This window comes from Hoplias malabaricus, chromosome 2, assembly GCF_029633855.1.
Source record: "Hoplias malabaricus isolate fHopMal1 chromosome 2, fHopMal1.hap1, whole genome shotgun sequence".
Lineage (NCBI taxonomy): Eukaryota > Metazoa > Chordata > Actinopteri > Characiformes > Erythrinidae > Hoplias > Hoplias malabaricus.
The window spans coordinates 73,065,421-73,085,392 of NC_089801.1; the positions used below are offsets into that span (position 1 = coordinate 73,065,421).

The 19,972-nt window shown below is 39.2% G+C and overlaps 3 protein-coding genes across 6 annotated transcripts in view; 2 read left to right on the top strand and 1 right to left on the bottom strand.

Moving 5' to 3' along the window:
- Positions 1-349: 349 nt before the first annotated feature.
- LOC136687494 (transcription elongation factor A N-terminal and central domain-containing protein) lies at positions 350-1,891 on the top strand. Its single transcript, XM_066661942.1, has one exon. The coding sequence runs from the start codon at positions 580-582 to the stop codon at positions 1,702-1,704; it is 1,125 nt and encodes a 374-aa protein (XP_066518039.1). The 5' UTR covers positions 350-579; the 3' UTR covers positions 1,705-1,891.
- Positions 1,892-3,626: 1,735 nt separating this feature from the next.
- LOC136687657 (ras-related protein Rab-9A-like) lies at positions 3,627-9,684 on the top strand. 2 transcript variants are annotated; one of them, XM_066662171.1, is made up of 3 exons: positions 3,627-3,757; positions 4,274-4,437; positions 6,577-9,684. In XM_066662171.1, exon 3 carries the CDS (start codon positions 6,608-6,610, stop codon positions 7,211-7,213), a length of 606 nt encoding a protein of 201 aa, XP_066518268.1. In that variant the 5' UTR covers positions 3,627-3,757; positions 4,274-4,437; positions 6,577-6,607; the 3' UTR covers positions 7,214-9,684. The 2 variants fall into 2 exon arrangements, with proteins under 2 accessions (XP_066518268.1, XP_066518269.1); XM_066662172.1 differs by lacking the exon at positions 3,627-3,757 and adding an exon at positions 4,117-4,142.
- A 4,536-nt stretch (positions 9,685-14,220) lies between these two features.
- gpm6ba (glycoprotein M6Ba) overlaps positions 14,221-19,972 on the bottom strand; it is a 59,671-nt gene continuing 53,919 nt past the window's right edge. For 2 of the 3 annotated variants that reach the window (XM_066661434.1, XM_066661433.1), the window contains exon 7: positions 14,221-18,331. In XM_066661434.1, coding sequence (XP_066517531.1) covers positions 18,179-18,331 — 153 coding nt within the window. In that variant the 3' untranslated portion in view covers positions 14,221-18,178. Of the gene's footprint in view, positions 18,332-18,506; positions 19,695-19,972 lie in introns of those variants that run through there. The other variant, XM_066661435.1, reaches the window with a different exon arrangement.

Sequence of the window (19,972 nt, forward strand, 5' to 3'; positions counted from 1 at the left end):
CAAAATATGCAGAGCAACTCATGTACTCCAGTCTCTGATTGTAGAGTTTAAAAAGTGCCTTTATAAGGTCAGTAGAACTGATTAAATAGGCATTGAATGTAGAAACAAGGATGTGAGTGGTTCGGTGTATTTTATTTTATTATTATTATTTATTTATTTATTTGTTGTTATCTTGTTTGGTATAACTGAACATCATTCATTTTATTGTTCCAAGCTGCCGTTTTGCATTAAAAATAAAGAAATGGTTTTTTTTTTCAGTAGGTACAGCTGAGTAAAGTTTAGAGCAACTACGCCCTCCAGCGCCATTACGAAATACTATCTGTGGAAAAAGCACAACAAACATGGCGGCGAGGGTTAACCAAAAATCGCGTAGAAGGACGACGAAATGCGTTATTACACACAAAAAGTAAAAAGTCGTGTGTGTAAGGTTTTCTTAACCAAGAATAGCGATTGCTTAGTGTTGGATTTGGTCGTTTATATTGTTCAGTTTGTTCGCCAATTTGAAACAAACGGTCAATTGACACCGTTTTTAACGATAAACAACATACTCAGAAGCTGAAGAACTCTAACGTGAGGACAATGGATACCAAAGAAATCGCACGTTACGTGCAACAAATCGACAAACTACACAAAGAAGGCAGTTACGAAGATGTACGATCTCTACTTGCAGACCTGAACAGCAGTTTTGTCTCCTTGGAACAGCTGCAAACCACTGATATTGCCAGGACTGTTTTTCAGATTTTAAAGTCATGTCCCGTATCTAATGTTCGAACAGCAGCAAAGGGACTGCTTTCAAAATGGAAGCATCTGTATAGTTCAACACATACACGCAAAACTGTCAAGGACAGTCAAACAAATGAACACGAACCCCCAGCCATGTGTAAAACTGGAATAGCTGGAATTGTTTCTAGTGACCAACAGCAAATGGACGGAAAAGTAAATGAGAGTGAAGATGTTTTGTGTCAGACACTTGAGCAATATGTCGAGCAGAGCTCTGGTCCTTATTCAAACCAGTTGTCTTCAGAAAAGGCAACTGTGTCAAAGGAAATGACTACAGTGAAATCAGCAGACAGCAAGCCTGTTGCCTCACCACCAGAGAACCACAGTGAAGAACGTTCAGTACTTCCACCTCACCCTTGTAGTTCAACAGAGTCTACAGCCTTGAGAAGCAAGTGTGTGGAGCTTCTACTGCAGGCTCTAAATCCAGCACAGAAAACAGATCTTAAAGACACATGCCACCCCTCCACCGTAGCTGAAGCCATTGAAAGGCACATTCATGCGCTCCATTTCCAGAACCAGGCCAAGTACAAAACCTGCATTAGAAGTAAGGTGGCCAACCTGAAAAACTCAAAGAACCCTCACCTCCGATTGGGATTGCTGACCGGAGCCCTGGCTCCTGAGGTGTTTGCTCAGATGTCTACGGAGGAGATGGCTGGCGAGGAGCTCCGGAAGTTGAGGGAGGGCTACACAGTTGCAGCCATAAGTGAACACCAGCTACCCCAGAGACTGGAAGGAACTACCACCACGAAGGTGCGCTGCCAGCGCTGCCAGGGCATGAACTGCAGAGTGACCCAGGTTCCCAGAGGGACACTTTTCCTGCCCTCCTGGGTGAGGAGTGGCAATGCTGATGAGGATGCAATGACCTTCATGACCTGTGTTGGCTGTGGGGAGCAGTGGTACCACAGCAGCTGGGTGTGTCTTTGAATAAGGACAACCAAGACCAGAGACTGATGTCTTAATGTCAGAATTCAATATCCCAAATCTCAAAATTTCAGCTTGGTTGCTTCTACTGTTTTCACACTATTCAAATGACTTTTGTCCATTTCTATAGCTAACTTTCATGGGATAATGTTCATGGGACATTACAGTTCAATAAAATAGTTCCTTTGCAATGATAGTCAATGTTTGTATGTATTCTAAATCATCAGTACACCCTCATTGTGGCTAGAATTTAGCATCTGAGGGTGCTGTCACATTTACGTTAAACTTGGGTTTCCTCTTCACCAGGGGTGGCCGGTCCAGCACTGATCAGTAGGAATGCACCAAATATTTGGGAACTTTCTATGTTTGGCAGAATAATTGAAAAGAACAAATAATTAATACAAAATAATTATGGTTATAATGAAACTGCTACTTTTTCTAGTTCCCAGCCATAGATGGGATCCAGAGTGGAATTTCACACAGACACAGGAAGAACACACCACACTCCTCACAGACAGTCACCCGGAGGAAACCCACGCGGACACAGGGAGAACACACCACACTCCTCACAGACAGTCACCCGGAGGAAACCCACGCAGACACAGAGAGAACACACCACACTCCTCACAGACAGACAGTCACCTGGAGGAAACCCACGCAGACACGGGGACAATACACCCCACTCCTCACAGACAGACAGTCACCTGGAGGAAACCCACGGAGACACAGGGAAAACACACCACACTCCTCACAGACAGTCACCAGGAGGAAACCCACGCAGACACAGGGAGAACACACCACACTCCTCACAGACAGTCACCCGGAGGAAACCCACAGATTTATTTATAGGTGATATATTTCAATGTTCAATAAATATATTTAATAACAGTATTTTGTTTCTTTGAAAACCAAGACAAAAATACATGTTCCCTATTTAATTCTGTCCTGAAAAGTCATTTATTTATTCATTCATTATCTGTAACCCTTATCCAATTCAGGGTCGGCATGGGTCCAGAGCCTACCTGGAATCACTGGGCATAAGGCGGGAATACACCCTGGAGGGGGCGCCAGTCCTTCACAGGGCAACACAGACACACACACACACATTCACTCACACCTACAATCCACCTGCCCATGTGTGTTTTTGGACTGTGGGAGGAAACCCACACGGACACTGGGAGAACACACCAACTCCTCAAAGACAGTCACTCGGAGCAGGAATCGAACCCACAACCTCCAGGTCCCTGGAGCTGTGTGACTGCAACACTACCTGCTGCGCCACCGTGCCGCCCCGTCCTGAAAAATCAATTAAATAATTAATGCTGTGCTGAAAAAGTGATTCAGTCCAGCTGTTTTTTTTTTATCAGGTTTAAGGTTAGAGGGCCCATGTGATGGAAAATCTAAATCTATATGTTCATATATATTGATGTAGTATGTGTCAAAGTTTCAAAGTGCAGTATTTAGTTCCCAGTATTTACTATCCATGAAAAAGAGCCGCAAAAACAGCCCCTACTGAAATGATTCTTTTCGTAATCAAAACCTTTTTTTTGTTCATATATTCACTTATTCTGCCTTCGGAAGGTTATCCCCGCTCATTGCTTTAAAACACAGCCAATAAGAGTTGAACATATACATCTTAAACTCACTCAAAATAATGATATAAAATTAATCATGGATATGATTTGTACCATCATGCTAACACAAATTTAAATAATACAGAGACTGTACCTATGTTCAATTATAGGAGAAACACAAAATGACTGGTCTCGAGCACATAGACCATGTGCCTGTGGGGGAACTATGTGGAGCAGTGAGGCTTTTTTGGAGACATGTGATGCAAAGTGTGCCGCATGCAGCAAGCATGTGATCGAGTAATCTGTCCAAGATGCAGTCCAGGGGCGATTTCCCATAATGCCTCAGTCCAAAGAAATTCACACATCAGTGGTTGTCCGATCTCATTGGGTCTGTTTGTTTGCCTCTTTATGAGACATAGGGTGGTGTTAGAGCAGTACATCACCTATATATTTTCAAGAGACAATTTAATAGTGGGAATGAGGTAAATACTTTAAAGCCTGAGAAGCTTTTTTAAAAATTATTATTATTATTATTATTGTTTTTTTTATATTTGGTAGGTTCATTATTTGACCTGGCACAGAAACTTAGGAGGAACTAACTTCATTGTTTATATATTTGGGTACTTCATAGTACAGTCAAATGATTAATATCTTGCACATTTGGGACGTGCCTGCACAAAAAGTATGTGTAATATTGTTCTTTTAACACCATTTCTTTAGTTCCTACTTCCATTCTGTAACTTGCCAAGGCTTTACTGTTACCATAGTGTAGTTTAACGCTTTCTTGGTCCCTTTGGAGCGGACTGAGTGATTAGACATGCACTTTTCTTTGCAGTGGAGGTGTTGCCAATTGCAGGTCAATGAAAGGTGATTAATGATCAGCTACTGTGTATGTTTGGTTGCCAAATACTTGTAAAGACTGACTGCCCAACTTTACTGATCAGCTGACCGGCTGCTTTTAAGTTGGGTAACTAATCTTTGTTCAATATCTTCAACAGATTAAATGCCCGAGAGGTCCATAATCTTCATGTAGTGTGCATTTTGGTCATATGAGCATGCTGTGAGTAGCCGAGGGCGCCAGGGCTTGGAGAAATCCCCACAAGAGGAAGATGTGAGTTGGCGTTGAAGGGACGCCTCTCGTCGCTAAAGTACAGTTTTAACGGTAAGATTGATTTTTAAATTTAAAAAGGGAACACGTTGTTGTTTGTAAAACGTTTTACTTGGGGTGGTTATGTTTCATAAAACGTGGCAAAAAAGTTGTAAGATTAGCGATTGGCTTCTTACTAGAATTCCACGTTCCACCTTAAACGATGCAACGGTTTAGTTCCAGGGGTAGACGCGCCACAATGGTACTGCTACAGCATTTAAGGTGGAATGGGAATTTGAATGAGAAACTAGCTTTTAACTGCTTTAACTGGGTTAGATAAATTAGAAGTCAGCTAAATATTAATATGTACCACAAAATGTACATATAAATGTGACCTTTTTCGGCTCAAACGTGGTTTTGAAGGTTTTTCGGACGTGTTTAGCTTCAGTCTCTGAATGTTGCTAGTTATTTTGGTGTTGTGTGTTGGAAGACGGCATATTGTAGGACAATAAAAAGCCCCAAAAACTCATTTTGGTTTCTTTTTAGTAAATTAGGACCGATCTATTTGAGGTGTGTTGAATTTCATAAGCACCAGAACTTCTTGTTGGTCATTTGTAGAACGTAGACCCGAATTATTATATATTTTTGACGTTTGAAAAGTTGTTTGCGACCATTTAGATGCATTATACTGAGAGGGCACAAGTGTTTTGGTAGGAATTGTTTCCCTCACATGATCCCAGCCTTGGGCAATGAATGAACCTCTGTCAGATGTAAACTCACGGAGCTGAGTCTGTTCTACAGCAGTATTTTCGTCCTTTTCTTGGAGAATCACTCAGAAAATCTCTGAATTTTCTCTGCTCTAACGTAGTCTTCTCAATCAGCTCACCGTACAAGTTTTCCCAAATTGTGGCCACAGAATTGTAATTACACACAATAAGGGACACGGTCAAGAGGAATTCCAGAAATGTTCAAAATGATGGCAATTTAAAGTGTTTTAATGTAAAATTGTTTCTCTTTTTATTTTAATCTTTGTATTGAGTTGTATTTTTTTAAGGGGCGGCACGGTGGTGCAGCAGGTAGGTGTCGCAGTCACACAGCTCCAGGGTTGTGGGTTCGAGTCCCACTCCGGGCGACTGTCTGTGAGGAGTGTGGTGTGTTCTCCCTGTGTCTGCGTGGGTTTCCTCCATGTGACTGTCTGTGTGGAGTGTGGTGTGTTCTCCCTGTGTCCGTGTGGGTTTCCTCCAGGTGACTGTCTGTGAGGAGTGTGGTGTGTTCTCCCTGTGTCCGCGTGGGTTTCCTCCGGGTGACTGTCTGTGAGGAGTGTGGTGTGTTCTCCCTGTGTCCGTGTGGGTTTCCTCCAGGTGACTGTCTGTGAGGAGTGTGGTGTGTTCTCCCTGTGTCCGTGTGGGTTTCCTCCAGGTGACTGTCTGTGAGGAGTGTGGTGTGTTCTCCCTGTGTCCGTGTGGGTTTCCTCCAGGTGACTGTCTGTGAGGAGTGTGGTGTGTTCTCCCTGTGTCTGCGTGGGTTTCCTCCGGGTGACTGTCTGTGAGGAGTGTGGTGTGTTCTCCCTGTGTCTGTGTGGGTTTCCTCCGAGTGACTGTCTGTGTGGAGTGTGGTGTGTTCTCCCTGTGTCTGCGTGGGTTTCCTCCGGGTGACTGTCTGTGTGGAGTGTGGTGTGTTCTCCCTGTGTCTGTGTGGGTTTCCTCCGGGTGACTGTCTGTGAGGAGTGTGGTGTGTTCTCCCTGTGTCTGCGTGGGTTTCCTCCGGGTGACTGTCTGTGAGGAGTGTGGTGTGTTCTCCCTGTGTCTGCGTGGGTTTCCTCCGGGTGACTGTCTGTGAGGAGTGTGGTGTGTTCTCCCCGTGTCTGTGTGGGTTTCCTCCGGGTGACTGTCTGTGAGGAGTGTGGTGTGTTCTCCCTGTGTCTGCGTGGGTTTCCTCCGGGTGACTGTCTGTGTGGTGTGTTCTCCCTGTGTCTGCGTGGGTTTACTCCGGGTTCACAGTCCTGATCCTGTTGATACAACCCTAGTGTTTTCCTTGTGCTATAGTTAAATAATTATTTAAGCCAGAAGTATTACAGCAAAGAAATAACTATCTGATCTGAAACAGGAATCCAATGCTGTAGCAGAAGGTCTGTAGGTGACATGGGTGTGACTCAGGATTCTGTGCAAATTAAATATAACGTTTAGACATTAAATATGAATCTGTTTGTTTCAGCTTTTGCGTCGTCTGAGTGGCAGTCTTCACCATGTCCTCCAAGTCGTCTCTGCTGAAGGTGATCCTGCTAGGGGACGGTGGGGTGGGCAAGTCCTCTCTCATGAACCGCTACGTCTCCAACAAGTTTGACACGCACCTCTTCCACACCATTGGTGTTGAATTTCTGAACAAGGAACTCGAGGTAGATGGGCGGCTGGTCACTCTGCAGATTTGGGACACTGCGGGCCAGGAGCGGTTTCGCAGTTTGCGCACACCTTTTTATCGAGGATCTGACTGTTGTTTGTTAACATTTAGTCTGGATGACAGTCAAAGTTTCCTCAACCTCAGCCTCTGGATGAAAGAGTTTGCTTATTATGCTGATGTTAAAGAACCTGAGAACTTTCCTTTCGTCATTCTTGGGAATAAAATTGACGTGACCGAGCGGCAGGTGGCAACTGAGGAAGCACAAAACTGGTGTCGTGAGAACGGTGGACACCCCTACTTTGAGACCAGCGCCAAAGATGCTACAAACGTTGCAGAAGCCTTTGAAGAAGTAGTGAGACGTGTGCTAGCACTGGAAGATCGTCCAGAGCATCTGCTTCCTTCAGATGTGGTGGATTTGGGCAGAAAACCACGCTCAAGCACCCGCTGCTGTTGATTTCCTGTACGGGCAAAGAATAAAGCCCGGCTGGTATCGTTCTTAGGTACAGCTACATTCACTGATCATTTCCTCATGTTTACTTATTATATGTGAACTAATTTGTTCAGAACAGATAGGTGGACCTTTAACATGCCCAGAGAGTTAGTGAATTATTATTATTATTTTTATTTTTTTTTTATGCTGCTTAATGAAGATTTCGTGCGGCAGGTGAAGGTAGTAAGCATCAAGCCTTGCTAAAACATTTCTAAATCATAGGCAAATTCTTACTGGGAGCAAAATGTATAATGGCAAAGGTTTGAGCTCAAAAGTATAAACTCAAACTATGAATAATTTGATTAATTGTTATTTAGAAAATAATCTTGATTAATTTGGAAGATGAATTATATGATAAAATAATAATCCGAATTAAAGGGACTTGTATGTCTGAAAATCATTAGATTAGATCAATGAATCATTGTCTAAAGCAGTTGTTATTGTGGATGGCGGCTAGAATTAATCTCCAGCTAGTGAATGTATGTATTAGTGCTGTACAGGCTCCTCAGGGAAATGTGTTGCTTATTTGTGCCTTTTCACTTCTGATGATCAAATCTTCAGTTGGGCAGCTTTAACATAGAAACACTACTGAAACACACTTTATATGCATTCCATCTTCCTTCTCACTGTGACTAGTCTTAGTAAATAAATAAATATTCCTGCATTAATTACAGTGAAGCATCAAAAGGTCTGAAATCGAGTAGCACATTTTCTGTGATGTCCTTTCGGTCCTGTGCAGTTCATTCTTCCTGCCTCATATACACAGTAGGTAATTCATATACACCCTTAAAGGGAAATTCCACTGTATTTTAACAGTTGAGATGTAAACAAAAACATTCAGAGTGTTTTGATGTTAAACTGTGCATTGTTTAGAAATTGCAGTTTTTTAACAGCAGAGGTGAAAGGCACCAGGGGGTCACGGAATCGTCAGCATTTCTATCATTATTTTTTGTTCCACTCATAAAAAAAACAGTCAACTTACAAGTGCCTTTTGACTTATGTATAATATTAATACAGTATGGTACAATGATCGTAAGCTAAATTTGTATGTAAATGTATTTCTCTTCCATGGATGTGTTTTGGGTCAAAACCTTATCTCACAACTTCCATAAAACCAGTTTCTTAGATGTCAGACAACATTTAATTTTAATTTACCGGAAACTGATGCAACTTTGGAGTTCCCATTTAAATTCGGTGTGATTTTTTTTTTTTTTTTCTAGACTTAGATGCGCTTTTGTTTTCTTTTTTTATTTTCCATCTCAAAATAATGTAATTTTTTTTTTCTTTCTGTTAGGTCTCTGGTGCCTGTCTTTGCTGTTTCATAATAAAAGGGCAATATTTTTAGCCTAAATGTTTTTATGGTTACTTTAGATACAAGAATATGGAACAGAATCAATTACTAAATTACTCTTGGGCTTAGTATTAAAACAGCAGTCTGTTTTTACAACACTCTCTAAATATAAACTTTATTTATTGCTTATCTGAGCATTTTTTCTGTGCTAAGAAATTGGTAGAGTTCTTTAAATGTATTTGTATATTTTCTGTTTCTGAGACTTATTTGGACTGATGAATTGGACCATGGCTGGTTTGTGATATCGTTCCCAACATTAAATATTAGTCGGAGTACAACGAATACAACGAATGGCCATTTCACTGGCCACAGCACTTACATAAGCAGTAATACCAATAGGGATGGGACAGATAACAGTTTAAATAATTGTAAAATAACATAATTTAAATATATGGCATCATTTAATATTTGGCAACAGGTAGTGCCCCTGACACACAGCCACATGGTTCTGAGGTTGTGGGTTCAAGCCCTGCCTCGGGTCATTGTCAATGAGGAGTTTGCTGTGTTCTCCCTGTGTCTGTGTGGGTTTCTTGTCCAGTCTGTGCCCTTGCCATTGCTCCCAATAATTCCGTGTAGGCTTTGGACCCAACGTGTCCCTGAACGGGATAAATCTGTTACAGAACATGAATGAGTGAATGTTAAATACATTTCAGATCTGTTTGCTCTTAATCAGCATAAACCAGTCAAAAGTCCCTCTTCTGTACATAGTGTTAATGCTGTGGCCATTTCATATTTATTTAATTCGGAATCTAAATTAATGTTGCATTAAATATTAGAAATTCAGTTGTGGTGAAATCATCTCATTGCCTATTAATAATGACCCAGTAGGACAGATCTTTTAGTCCTATCCTTAGCCATGGTTTTCTGCTCTAGTATATGCTCTTTGATGTGATTAAACCCTGCTAAAAGGTAACTAATTAAAGTTATGGAGAGCTATAGTAATAAACTGCTTTATGCGTTTTATTGATCTGTGCTGAAGTCTCCATTAAAACTAAAAAGACCACTAAAGGCTGATGTGAAGAAGCATTTTGCCACTTATTTGTTTGGATGCTGTACAGTTTTTGGGGAATCTTGTAATAAATCTGTGACCTGTTGCTAAATACATTGCTGTTGTTGCTGTCTTTCTGTAGACTGGCATTTTTTTTTTTCTTTTGAAAGAAAGGACTTGCAAATAACAAAAAATATTTACAGAATTTTAAACAGTCAACAAAAAGGTATAACAAAATACAGGGTGGGCCATTTATATGGATACGTCTTAATAAAATGGGAATGGTTGGTGATATTAACTTCCTGTTTGTGGCACATTAGTATATGAGAGGGGGGAAACTTTTCAAGATGGATGGTGACCATGGTGGCCATTTTGAAGTCTGCCATTTTGGATCCAACTTTTGTTTTATCAATGAGAAGAGGGTCATGTGACACTTCAGACTTATTGGGAATTTCACAAGAAAAACAATGGTATGCTTTTAACGTAACTTTATTCTTTCATGAGTTATTTACAAGTTTCTGACCACTTATAAAATGTGTTCAATGTGCTGCCCATTGTGTTGGATTGTCAATGCAACCCTCTTCTCCCACTCGTCACACACTGATAGCAACACCGCAGGAGAAATACTAGCACAGGCTTCCAGTATCCATACTTTCAGGTGCTTGCAGAAAAGTTGGGATGCTGTGCAAATCATCAATAAACCCTATATTAAATTGGAAATATAATTGTATATGAAAATATTTCAAATGATAACTTATATATATATATATATATATATAGATAGATGGTTTAAACATGATTTTCACATAATTGCATTTTGTTATTTGTTTACATTGTGCAGAGTGTCCAGCTTGTTTGGAACTCTGGTTTATACACACACTGATGAAAACTGATTGGATTCTATTGTTCTGAATTGAACTGTCGGTTGAGCAAAGAAAACTCATAAAATAGCTGTGTTAAAATATTAAGCTTAAATCTGTAACTCTAGTGCTGTCAATCTTATCTCATCATGAGTATTCTAATGGGACAATAACAACAAAGATATCTGCACAAGCCTCCTATTTTACTCTTATTGCTCACTAGCAGCTCAACACAGTCACCGCATTTCACACATGGAGGGCCAACAATGTTCTAGTTCATCAGAAACATTTATGGATTCATTTATATTATTATTAATACTAAAGACCAGATAAGGAACACACACTTTGTATCTGCATTCATTGTCCATTCTCTCAGCTCTACTGAACATACAGTAGGAGTGCTGCAGGAACACTGACGTGGTGGTGGTGTGTACTGATAAAATTTGGATGAGTCACAGCAGTGCTGCTTGAGTTTTAACACTGTGTCCACTCTGTGAAGGCTACAAAGTGCTCCTGTATGGTCGGTGGAGTTGATAAAATGGAGGGTGTAGGAACAAGGTAGGTGTTCCTAATCCAGTGATCATTCAGTGAATGGTATAGCTCTGTAATAACTAGACAACCTAATGTTTTTAACAGAAAGCAATTTCATTTTTAAATTGATTTGCTCTGAAAAAAGCTAAACCAACTTTTCACTGATCATGGAAATTCAATGCAGATTCCAGGTGATTTATATCTTATCACCCTATGGACTCATACTCAGAATGCAAAGATGATGAGCAATAAAGTTTCTTAGAAATGGTGACCTAAATGTCTATTTTCCAGCAGATGGCATCCAAAATCCATTTTCTGTCATGGAGGACCCTAGTCTACACACTTCCTGTTCAGCCCCTAGTTTTACATCTGCACGTGTGGTTTAGCTTCATCTACCCAACGTATTTCGTATGATTATATCGATAGAACATTATAGGAAATACATAAAAGTAATTGCTTAATCCAAAAGTAGTAAACCAGCCAGAACATGTTTAAAATACATTGAAACTGTATGTCAATTAACTTCATTATATTCAGCTCAAACACATCAGAGGTTCTCCTTCTTGGTCCAAAAAGTGCTAAACTGTGTAACTTAAGTTGAATAGTTTTTCAGTTTGATCAGAGCACTCTGTGAAACCCTTTGGTGTCCCAACTGACTCTGCTCTGTCCCTTGATGAATATATATCTATTATTACTACACTACTATAGTAGACTACAGATGCTGACGAATTAGTTCATGCCCTTCTGCTAATCTAGGTTTGATCATTGCAACACTCTGCTCTCTGCATGTTCCAGTAAAGGCCTGAATAAGCTTGAGTTGGTCAAGAAAACCACAGCTACAGTTCTTACATGAACTTCATATCTCATATTTGTTTTGTCTTATTTGTACCATTACAAATGTGTTCATTTTTGTACAGCGCTTTGGTCACATTGTTAAATACACTTCATACATAAACCAACATTGAGTACATTGGCTGCCAGTCAAATCCAGAATAGATTGCAAAGTCCTCTTGTTGATATATAAAGCTATAAAGCTGTTTGTAGAATTCTTAAATCCACAGCAGGGGAAAGAGCCTTTGCATATAGAGCCCACAAGCTTTGGAATGAACATCCACTCCTTGTTCAGGACAGTCTCAGTTTTTAAGTCAAATATTTTTCAATGCTTTAACAGTTAGATCCTGTGCTTCATGGACATAGAGAATTGTGACCTGAGATGTCAGTGCTGTTGTCTCATTGCTCTGATGCAGGTATGTTGGCAGTGGAGCAGAGTGTGCCATGCCTGTACTTCTTTTCTAGCCCTCCGTATTCAGGTGTATTGTTTTAGTGAGGTCTGTCAGAGCTAAACCCACACTTTCATTTTTCTTTTAGTAATCACTCATAAGGAATCAAATATCAGACTTAACTATCTTTGAAGTATTGTCTGAGTGGTGTGTCCTCACCCGCCTGCCCTCTGAGCAGGAGACCGCACCAACGGAACATGCTTCACAATTTGCAGATTCCAGCTCATCCCTCGTGGAGTCTTCTGAGTGTCTCAACTTCATGTCGCATATTGACTGGATTACAACTGTTCACTTCTCTACACCTGCTTTTTTTTTAATGAACACAGCTGTTAACTCGTTCATAACATGGAGTCATAGACCACTGTAGGGAAATTATAACTCTATTTTCTATATTCACACTGGTCTGTTTATAAACCATTTGTGTACAAACTGGTCTTTCTCTTACTCTGGGGTCAACCAGAGGAGGATTCCCCCTTTGAGGCTAGGTATAACTCCAAACCTTGTTTCTGTCATGCCCTTGTCCTGTCGTGTCTGTTTTCCCCGCCATGTGCTATTGCTTGTTGTTCATATCTCCACCCTAGTCCTGCCTTTGTTCCTCCTCCTCGTTGTGTCTCATTTGTAATCCTGCCCCCTCATTGTCTGCTCCAGGTGTCCCTTGTCTGTGTTGTGTATTTAAGTTCCTTTGTGTCACTTCCTGTTTGTTGGACATTCCACCTTTGTTTTGTGCTCGTCTTTCTTTCTGTCTGTCTTATCTTTTAACTGCTGCCTGAGAGAGGATGCTAAAACTGCATTTTTTTAACACTGTTCTTGAACATTGTTTTCTCAGCGACAATAAAAGCTATTCTATTCTATTCTGTTTCTCATGCCCACCAAGTCAGTCTTTGTATCTCTCTTGTCTCATGTCTGTTTGTTTCTTTTCTCTGTTTAGCCCTGTGTCCAAGTTTACTCTGTTTATTTCTGTGTTTAAATTTAGTCTGCTTTAGCTTTCTGTCTAGGTTGTCTGTTTAGCTCTGTCCATGTTCAGTTCTCTGTTCAGCTGTCTGTCAAGTTTCAGTCGGTTTCTAGTTCTCTGTCTGTCCAGGTTTGTCTGTATCTGTATCTCAGTTTAGTTCACTCCATGTATTGTCCTTCTGTCAAAGTCTTTCTTAAGTGTTTTGTATAAGTATTATTTAAGTGTTCTGTCTGTTATGCTAGTGTCTGTTTTGTTTTTGTGTAAAGTCACTGTGTTTCAGGAAGTGCGTCCGCCTCTGGAACTGCAATGCTAATGTCGCTAATGGAAGCTTATACTCCAACAATGTGCACCGTACACACTGCATTATTAAATCACACACTCATCACAAACCACATTAAGTTGTTGAGTAATCTGAGATAGGTTTCTGACACTGTATGTCATAATACACTCTATAAAAATGGACCACAGCATGTTGAAGGTGAAGCTAAAAACAATACTAGCACTGAAGTCTATGCTTTATCATATAGCAGTTTATCAGTGCCAGAGACTTCCTAAGGAAGTCTATAGTGTAATACAAGAGTAAATAGAGGCCATCAGCGACCATTCAGATAATGTCACCAGGCTGTAATTTCCTCTCATAGGAGAAAAGAGTTTATTTCCTTGTATTGAGAGAGACCTATAAAGCAAATACTAAAGTGCAAAGGAATATTTCTATAAGATAATTAAATGAACTGAACCTGACAAATATCACACAAATAGTTTGTAGCTTTTTGCTGAAACTGTTCTGGTTGCTGTGCACATCTCCATGGTGATTCAACGAGCTTCATGGCTCTTTTCACTGAAGAGTGGGACCTCAACACTAAGTAGGCACCATGTTCACATTCATTTTTATAGCTGTGTTATCTCTGTTTCCTCTCTAATAACACCTCTGGTATGCTCCCACTAATTATTAGCTACATTAGCTAATTAACAAAGTTCAGAGAAAGCATCGTTTGATTAGAAACATCTGTTTTTAATGTAAAATTGCTGATCTATTTGTTCAACATACAATATGAAACAATCACTGAAGCCTTTTCCAAACAGATTATGGAATAAACCCAGGGACAGACCATGTCGATCATAGAAAATATTGTTTTACTAGAGAAGGTTACAAAAATCATCACTATACAGGATTCATAAAACATTTGACTTTTCAAATAAAACAGACTATGAAACATCTAGGACTACAATTTCCATCAACGTACAATGGATACATTTTTTTTAAAAGGGTAGGCTGGGCCGGGAGCTGGGGGAAAAAAGGTCGGGGATGGGGGAGGGGGACACTGTCTACCATAGTTTGTCAGAACAGTGGACTACACATCACCTATGGAACCAAGAAAAGAAAAAAAAGAATATTATCTCTCCTTCATGCAATAACAAGGGAACGATAGAACATTCAGGCACACATCTTCTTATACAAAAAGGGCAAAAAAACAAACAAAAAAAAGAGAAGTAGTGGGCACATCCCTGCAGTCACGTCCCTTTAACAGAACAGAACATACAGCAAGTAAAAACATTATATTCGGTAGTATATACCACTGTGTGTATGGACAATACTAACATGCTTAAGAGATCTGAGACGTCCGAAATAACTAGTGTTTAAACGCTTTTTAAAGAGTGCGAAGAACAAGAGAAAAATGATGAAAATCCATAGTGAGCAAGAGAGAAAAAACACTAACAAAATATATATATATATATATATATAACTGTGAAAACAAGGCTCAGTCGTAATACTTAAAAAATCCTGGAATTCCTGTCATATGTCATATTTACGTGGCAGTTTCGGGATGGACACATATCCACATTATTGAAGAAAATCACTGATCCACTCACAAAAAACTCTTGGTAAATATCAAGCCAGCCATGAGAAGGTTCCACAAGAAGATAGCAATAAATTCCCACCAGAATCAAATGAAATTAATAATAATAAAAAAAAGGTCAAATATATATATTCTTATTAAAATGTGGCAGATTCAGTAATTTAAACGATTTGTTATATTTTTAAATAGCCATTTACTGGATTCTAACATTTATATTATTTTCACACAAACTAAAATAGATCAATGTCAACCAGAAATCTAAAGTTTACTTATTTTTTAACCTGTTATATCAATCAGTCATTGTCTGTAACCGCTTATCCAGTTCAGGGTCACGGTGGGTCCGGAGCCTATCCGGAATCATAGAGTGCAAGGCAGGAACACACCCTGGAGGGGGCGCCAGTCCTTCACAGGGTGACACACACACACTCACACATTCACACCTACGGACACTTTTGAGTCTCCAATCCACCTACCAACATGTGTTTTTGGAGCGTGGGAGGAAACCGGAGCACCCGGAGGAAACCCACGCAGACACAGGGAGAACACACCACACTCCTCACAGACCGTCACCCGGAGGAAACCCACGCAGACACAGGGAGAACACACCACACTCCTCACAGACCGTCACCCGGAGCGGGACTGGAACCCACAACCTCCAGGACCCTGGAGCTGTAACAGAGACACGACCTGCTGCACCACTGTGATGCAAAAAGATTTAATTACTTTTTCTCCCTTTCAAAGACAAAATTCTATTTTGCTTGTAACATTCTGATGGAATGTTTAATCAGTGCCTAAAATGTCAGCTGAGTTGATTACCTCACAGCAGACTAGTGGGCAAACAAGAACATTAACCATATATATCACATCTCACCTCCCCTTGTCATCAAAAGATAGAGTCAGCTAGATCAGAGACTGCAGACGCTGAATGATGTTTACTTATACATGCTTGGGTCTATCAGTTTTTTTTTTTTGCAGATTAAATAAATACCATTTGTGTAGGAAAAAAGCAAAATGTTTATGAACCAATAATATTAAATAATTTAATATTATAATAAGTTAATTGCAAATTGTTTTTTTCTTCACCAGTACATATTTTGGGCACATTCTCTATTATTTTCTGAATTAATTTTGAAATGAACCTGTGCTCCTGCGGTTGAGAAGTAAAAAAGACTATTTTAATGGTCTGTGTGCCTATAAACTTGTGTCCCTAAGTCCTTTATTTCCATTAAGAATGCGATAGTCCACACAGTTCTGAGTAATTAGGTCAGCAGAAAAAACTACTGCATTATTATATTCCTTGTTTTCAATTGGATTATTTGTATGAAGGATATTTATTGTAAAGTATCCACCTGTTTAATCAGTGATCATTACTATTTTGCCATTGTCTTTAAACTAATATATTTTCTCAAAGAAATAGTGCTTTTAATTTATTTGATTAAAAAAAGCCTAAGTCAGTTTCACGTGAATAAAAATGTACATTTACTTTTTTTTATTTACTCACTTTCTGCAACAGTGGTATTATTTCAGTACAGCTGTATGCTGCGTGATTACTTTTCAGATCTGACCGAATACAATCGTAACATTCGCCAACATTCGTCCAAAATATTATTTCGTTAATTGCAGTTACACAATTATGTTTTTTTTGCAAATGTTTTTAATGTGGCTCAGCCAATCAGATTTCAAAAGCATGACTAATTATTTTCAGTTATTCTTTTTGACACGTGTTATATTTGCAACTGATCTGTAAGTTCCGATAACACAACGTCCAAAGCACTATTTTTTAGTTTAGTTTTGTCTTGTAAAACTACTTGCGGTTCACTTTTCTTATTAAACTTATTATAATTAAGAAATTTACACTTCTCCAAGCAACAGAGAAAATTCGAATGTGAACACGTATGGTATTTTCCTTTTCAGAAACGTGCAATGTATCAAGTACCAATATAAAAAAAAAACAGGAAAGAAAGGAACAGAGAAAAGGTTAGCGATACAAAAGAAATATAGTTCAGGAAAAAGAGAAAAGTTGTGGTAACTGAGAAAGAGACCAGAGAAATACCATATTAAACCTGGCATACGTTAAGTATTAAAAAAAACCAACAACATTCGTACACTTTCACACATTTATATATATTTATATATGTATAAAACACCAAAAAAGGAAGTTCCTGCAAAATGTCTGTATCGTGTTAGTGCAGACAGTAACAGCTGTGAGGAAGTGCTTTACTTCAGCAGTGCGTCATGAAGCCAGAGACATCCCAGTTAAAACCACGGCTCAAAACTTTCTGCACGCTTTTTTTTTCTCCTTTTTTAAAGACATTAGCAACAAGCACTGAAATAATTACACATGCATTTTTATACAACCTTACCAACATCGATTATAACACATCTATATCATCATTAAACTGCACAACCTGCAAAAATGAATCGGTCATTTCTTATGACTTTTACATTAAAAACCAATAACCAATGTCACGCCATGGTTATAACGGCTTGCAACTGCATTGTTATAACGCACTGTTGATGTAGTGCACTGCTAGGCCATGTTAGTTAGCATTGTATTGTTTGTGTGTGTGTTTGTATGTGTGTGTGTGGGGGGTTTAAGTTGATCTGAGAGTAGATCTGCACTGGAAAAATTATATGTTGGCAAGAGAAAATATCTTAAACGTAAGCAATATAAATAATATTTCTTTTATGAGATCATTGTTATGTGATTATTTTACCTATTACCTTACCTAATTTAACTTTAATATTTTAACCTAAAACGTAAGTTATTTCTTATTTCATTTAAGCTATTTTTAAATAACTTGGACATTTCAGATGTCACTGTCATTTTACAAAGTGTTTTAGGTATTTATTATTAGTTAGGGTTTTATATTATTTTACAATTAGAAATATTTGACAGTTCTGTAAGTATTGAAAGTCCATGTTAAAGTTATGACAATTTACATGTTTCAGTTATGATTTTTTTAATAAACAAAATGGTCAAATCGTATTTTTATTAAATTTACAACAATGCTATAAAACGAAATACTAGATATATTGGCAACATTTATGATGTGTTCTCTTGGAAACATATAATTTTCTGCAGTGTGTTGGGTAACTTGGCCTTGTTTATGAGTAAGAATTGAGGCCCTCCTTGGAGCGTGACTGAACGTCTTGGAGCTCCGCGTCATCCTTGGTCTTGATGTCCTGATAGGCGTGGGTCTGCTGGCATGCCCCCTTCAGATATGCCCAGTTAGCGGACAGGATCATGAGATAGTGGATCTGTGAAGAGGTGGATGGGAAGAAAGAGAGAAGAGAAACAGAGAAAGAGGTAGGGAAGGGATTAGCAGTAAGTGGGTTAGTTTGCCAAAGCTAGCTACAATCAGTTAGTTATCTTCTTTTAGGCTAAAATTAGTGAAACAACCTTAAAGAAAGCTATACAACACAATGAGGGTTAATGAAAGTATGCAGTTAAACATGAAGCTTGATTCTGCAACCAGTGTGTCATTGTTTAAAATGGGTTAGCAAACAACAGTTGACGAATGGGAAGCTAACCAACAAATGCTAACCCTAAAGAAAAGATGATAACCTGGCCACTCTAACAATAAATGAGAAGTCAGAGAGTTTGTTTTTTCTACATATTAAATGTTTATTTTCTTCCATCATTATGACTTAGAAAAAGTGCTTCTATTGGTCTGAAAGCAAAACTACATTTGAACATTATAAACAAACAAAAGTCAGGCAAAGGCAGAAGTCAGCGTTGAACCCCAAAACAAAGGTGCTAATAATGACAGGTGTTTACTACTCTCAGTTCATTCTGCAAGACTCTAAATATTCTCAGGATCAGTGTAAAGTACAATTCATGCCCTTCACAGGAACAATTGACAAAACGTGAGAATTAAAAGTGTAATCAAAAGCCAATGAAAAAAGATTCCAACTGCCCTCCCATACACCTTGATGTACTGCAAACACTTGACCTGCCATTCTTACCTGACCATCACCTTGACTACTGGTGCCTCAGGGCATGTACTGTGTCAATCCAATGGACAGAACATGTCCCTGAATACTGATCCTGGGCTTGCTAGCACTTGCCTTATACCTATTCATTAAAATCTAAAACACAGACGCCATCTAGTGAACTGCCGCTGAGTTACAAGTTAATACAGAGGTCTTACGGGACCTACTTTGCTGGCAGAGTTCTAAGACATAAAAAGTGATCATCCTGAACAAACAAAATGAACAGAGATGAGGATTAACAAAGACATTCATAGTAAAAACATGGGGTCAATGATTTAAATGGGCTTTTTCCTCTAGAGACCAAAAACAACTTTTGATTATGACAAAGAAGAAAAAATGTACTGCTCTACATCATCCCGATGATCAATGTAATCCTCAGTCGACTACTGTATGGACCATGGTGTCAGTTGTACTCTTTCTTTATTTAAACTCCTTCTCTCTCTCTATCCCTCATCTCATTTCTACCCCCCCCCCCCTCTCTCCCTCTCCCCCATTGTCCGAGCACTTGTCCACACTTTGCAGTAGCCCTCTCAAAAGCTCTGGATTAAAACTTAGTAGTGTGGGTGTGGTCATGGCTTTTAAACTTCAGCACGGCATAGTTATATGTGGTGGCCATCATGTAGATGAGCTGGGAGGAAAAGAGCAGAGAAGAAATCGAGTGGGTGACATGAATCTTAAAGCGATAGTTTGAGGAAACATCTAATTTATACAGTTTTCCTTTACCCCAACAGCAGTTTGGTGTTCAAATGCGCTTCTTTAGTTTTACACTGAGGCCGCGAGGTTAATGCGGCTAGCAACTGTTAAAAGCTTTTATAGGGTTTTATATCAAAGAGAAAGTAGCTTAGTCTTGTATTATTTTATAGAACTGAGGCTGATATAAAAAAATGACATTACTACATACTCATA

Bases quoted from the DNA above. Each gene is read 5' to 3' on its own strand.
- LOC136687494 (XM_066661942.1), top strand. From the start codon at position 580: ATGGATACCAAAGAAATCGCACGTTACGTGCAACAAATCGACAAACTA.
- LOC136687657 (XM_066662171.1), top strand. From the start codon at position 6,608: ATGTCCTCCAAGTCGTCTCTGCTGAAGGTGATCCTGCTAGGGGACGGT.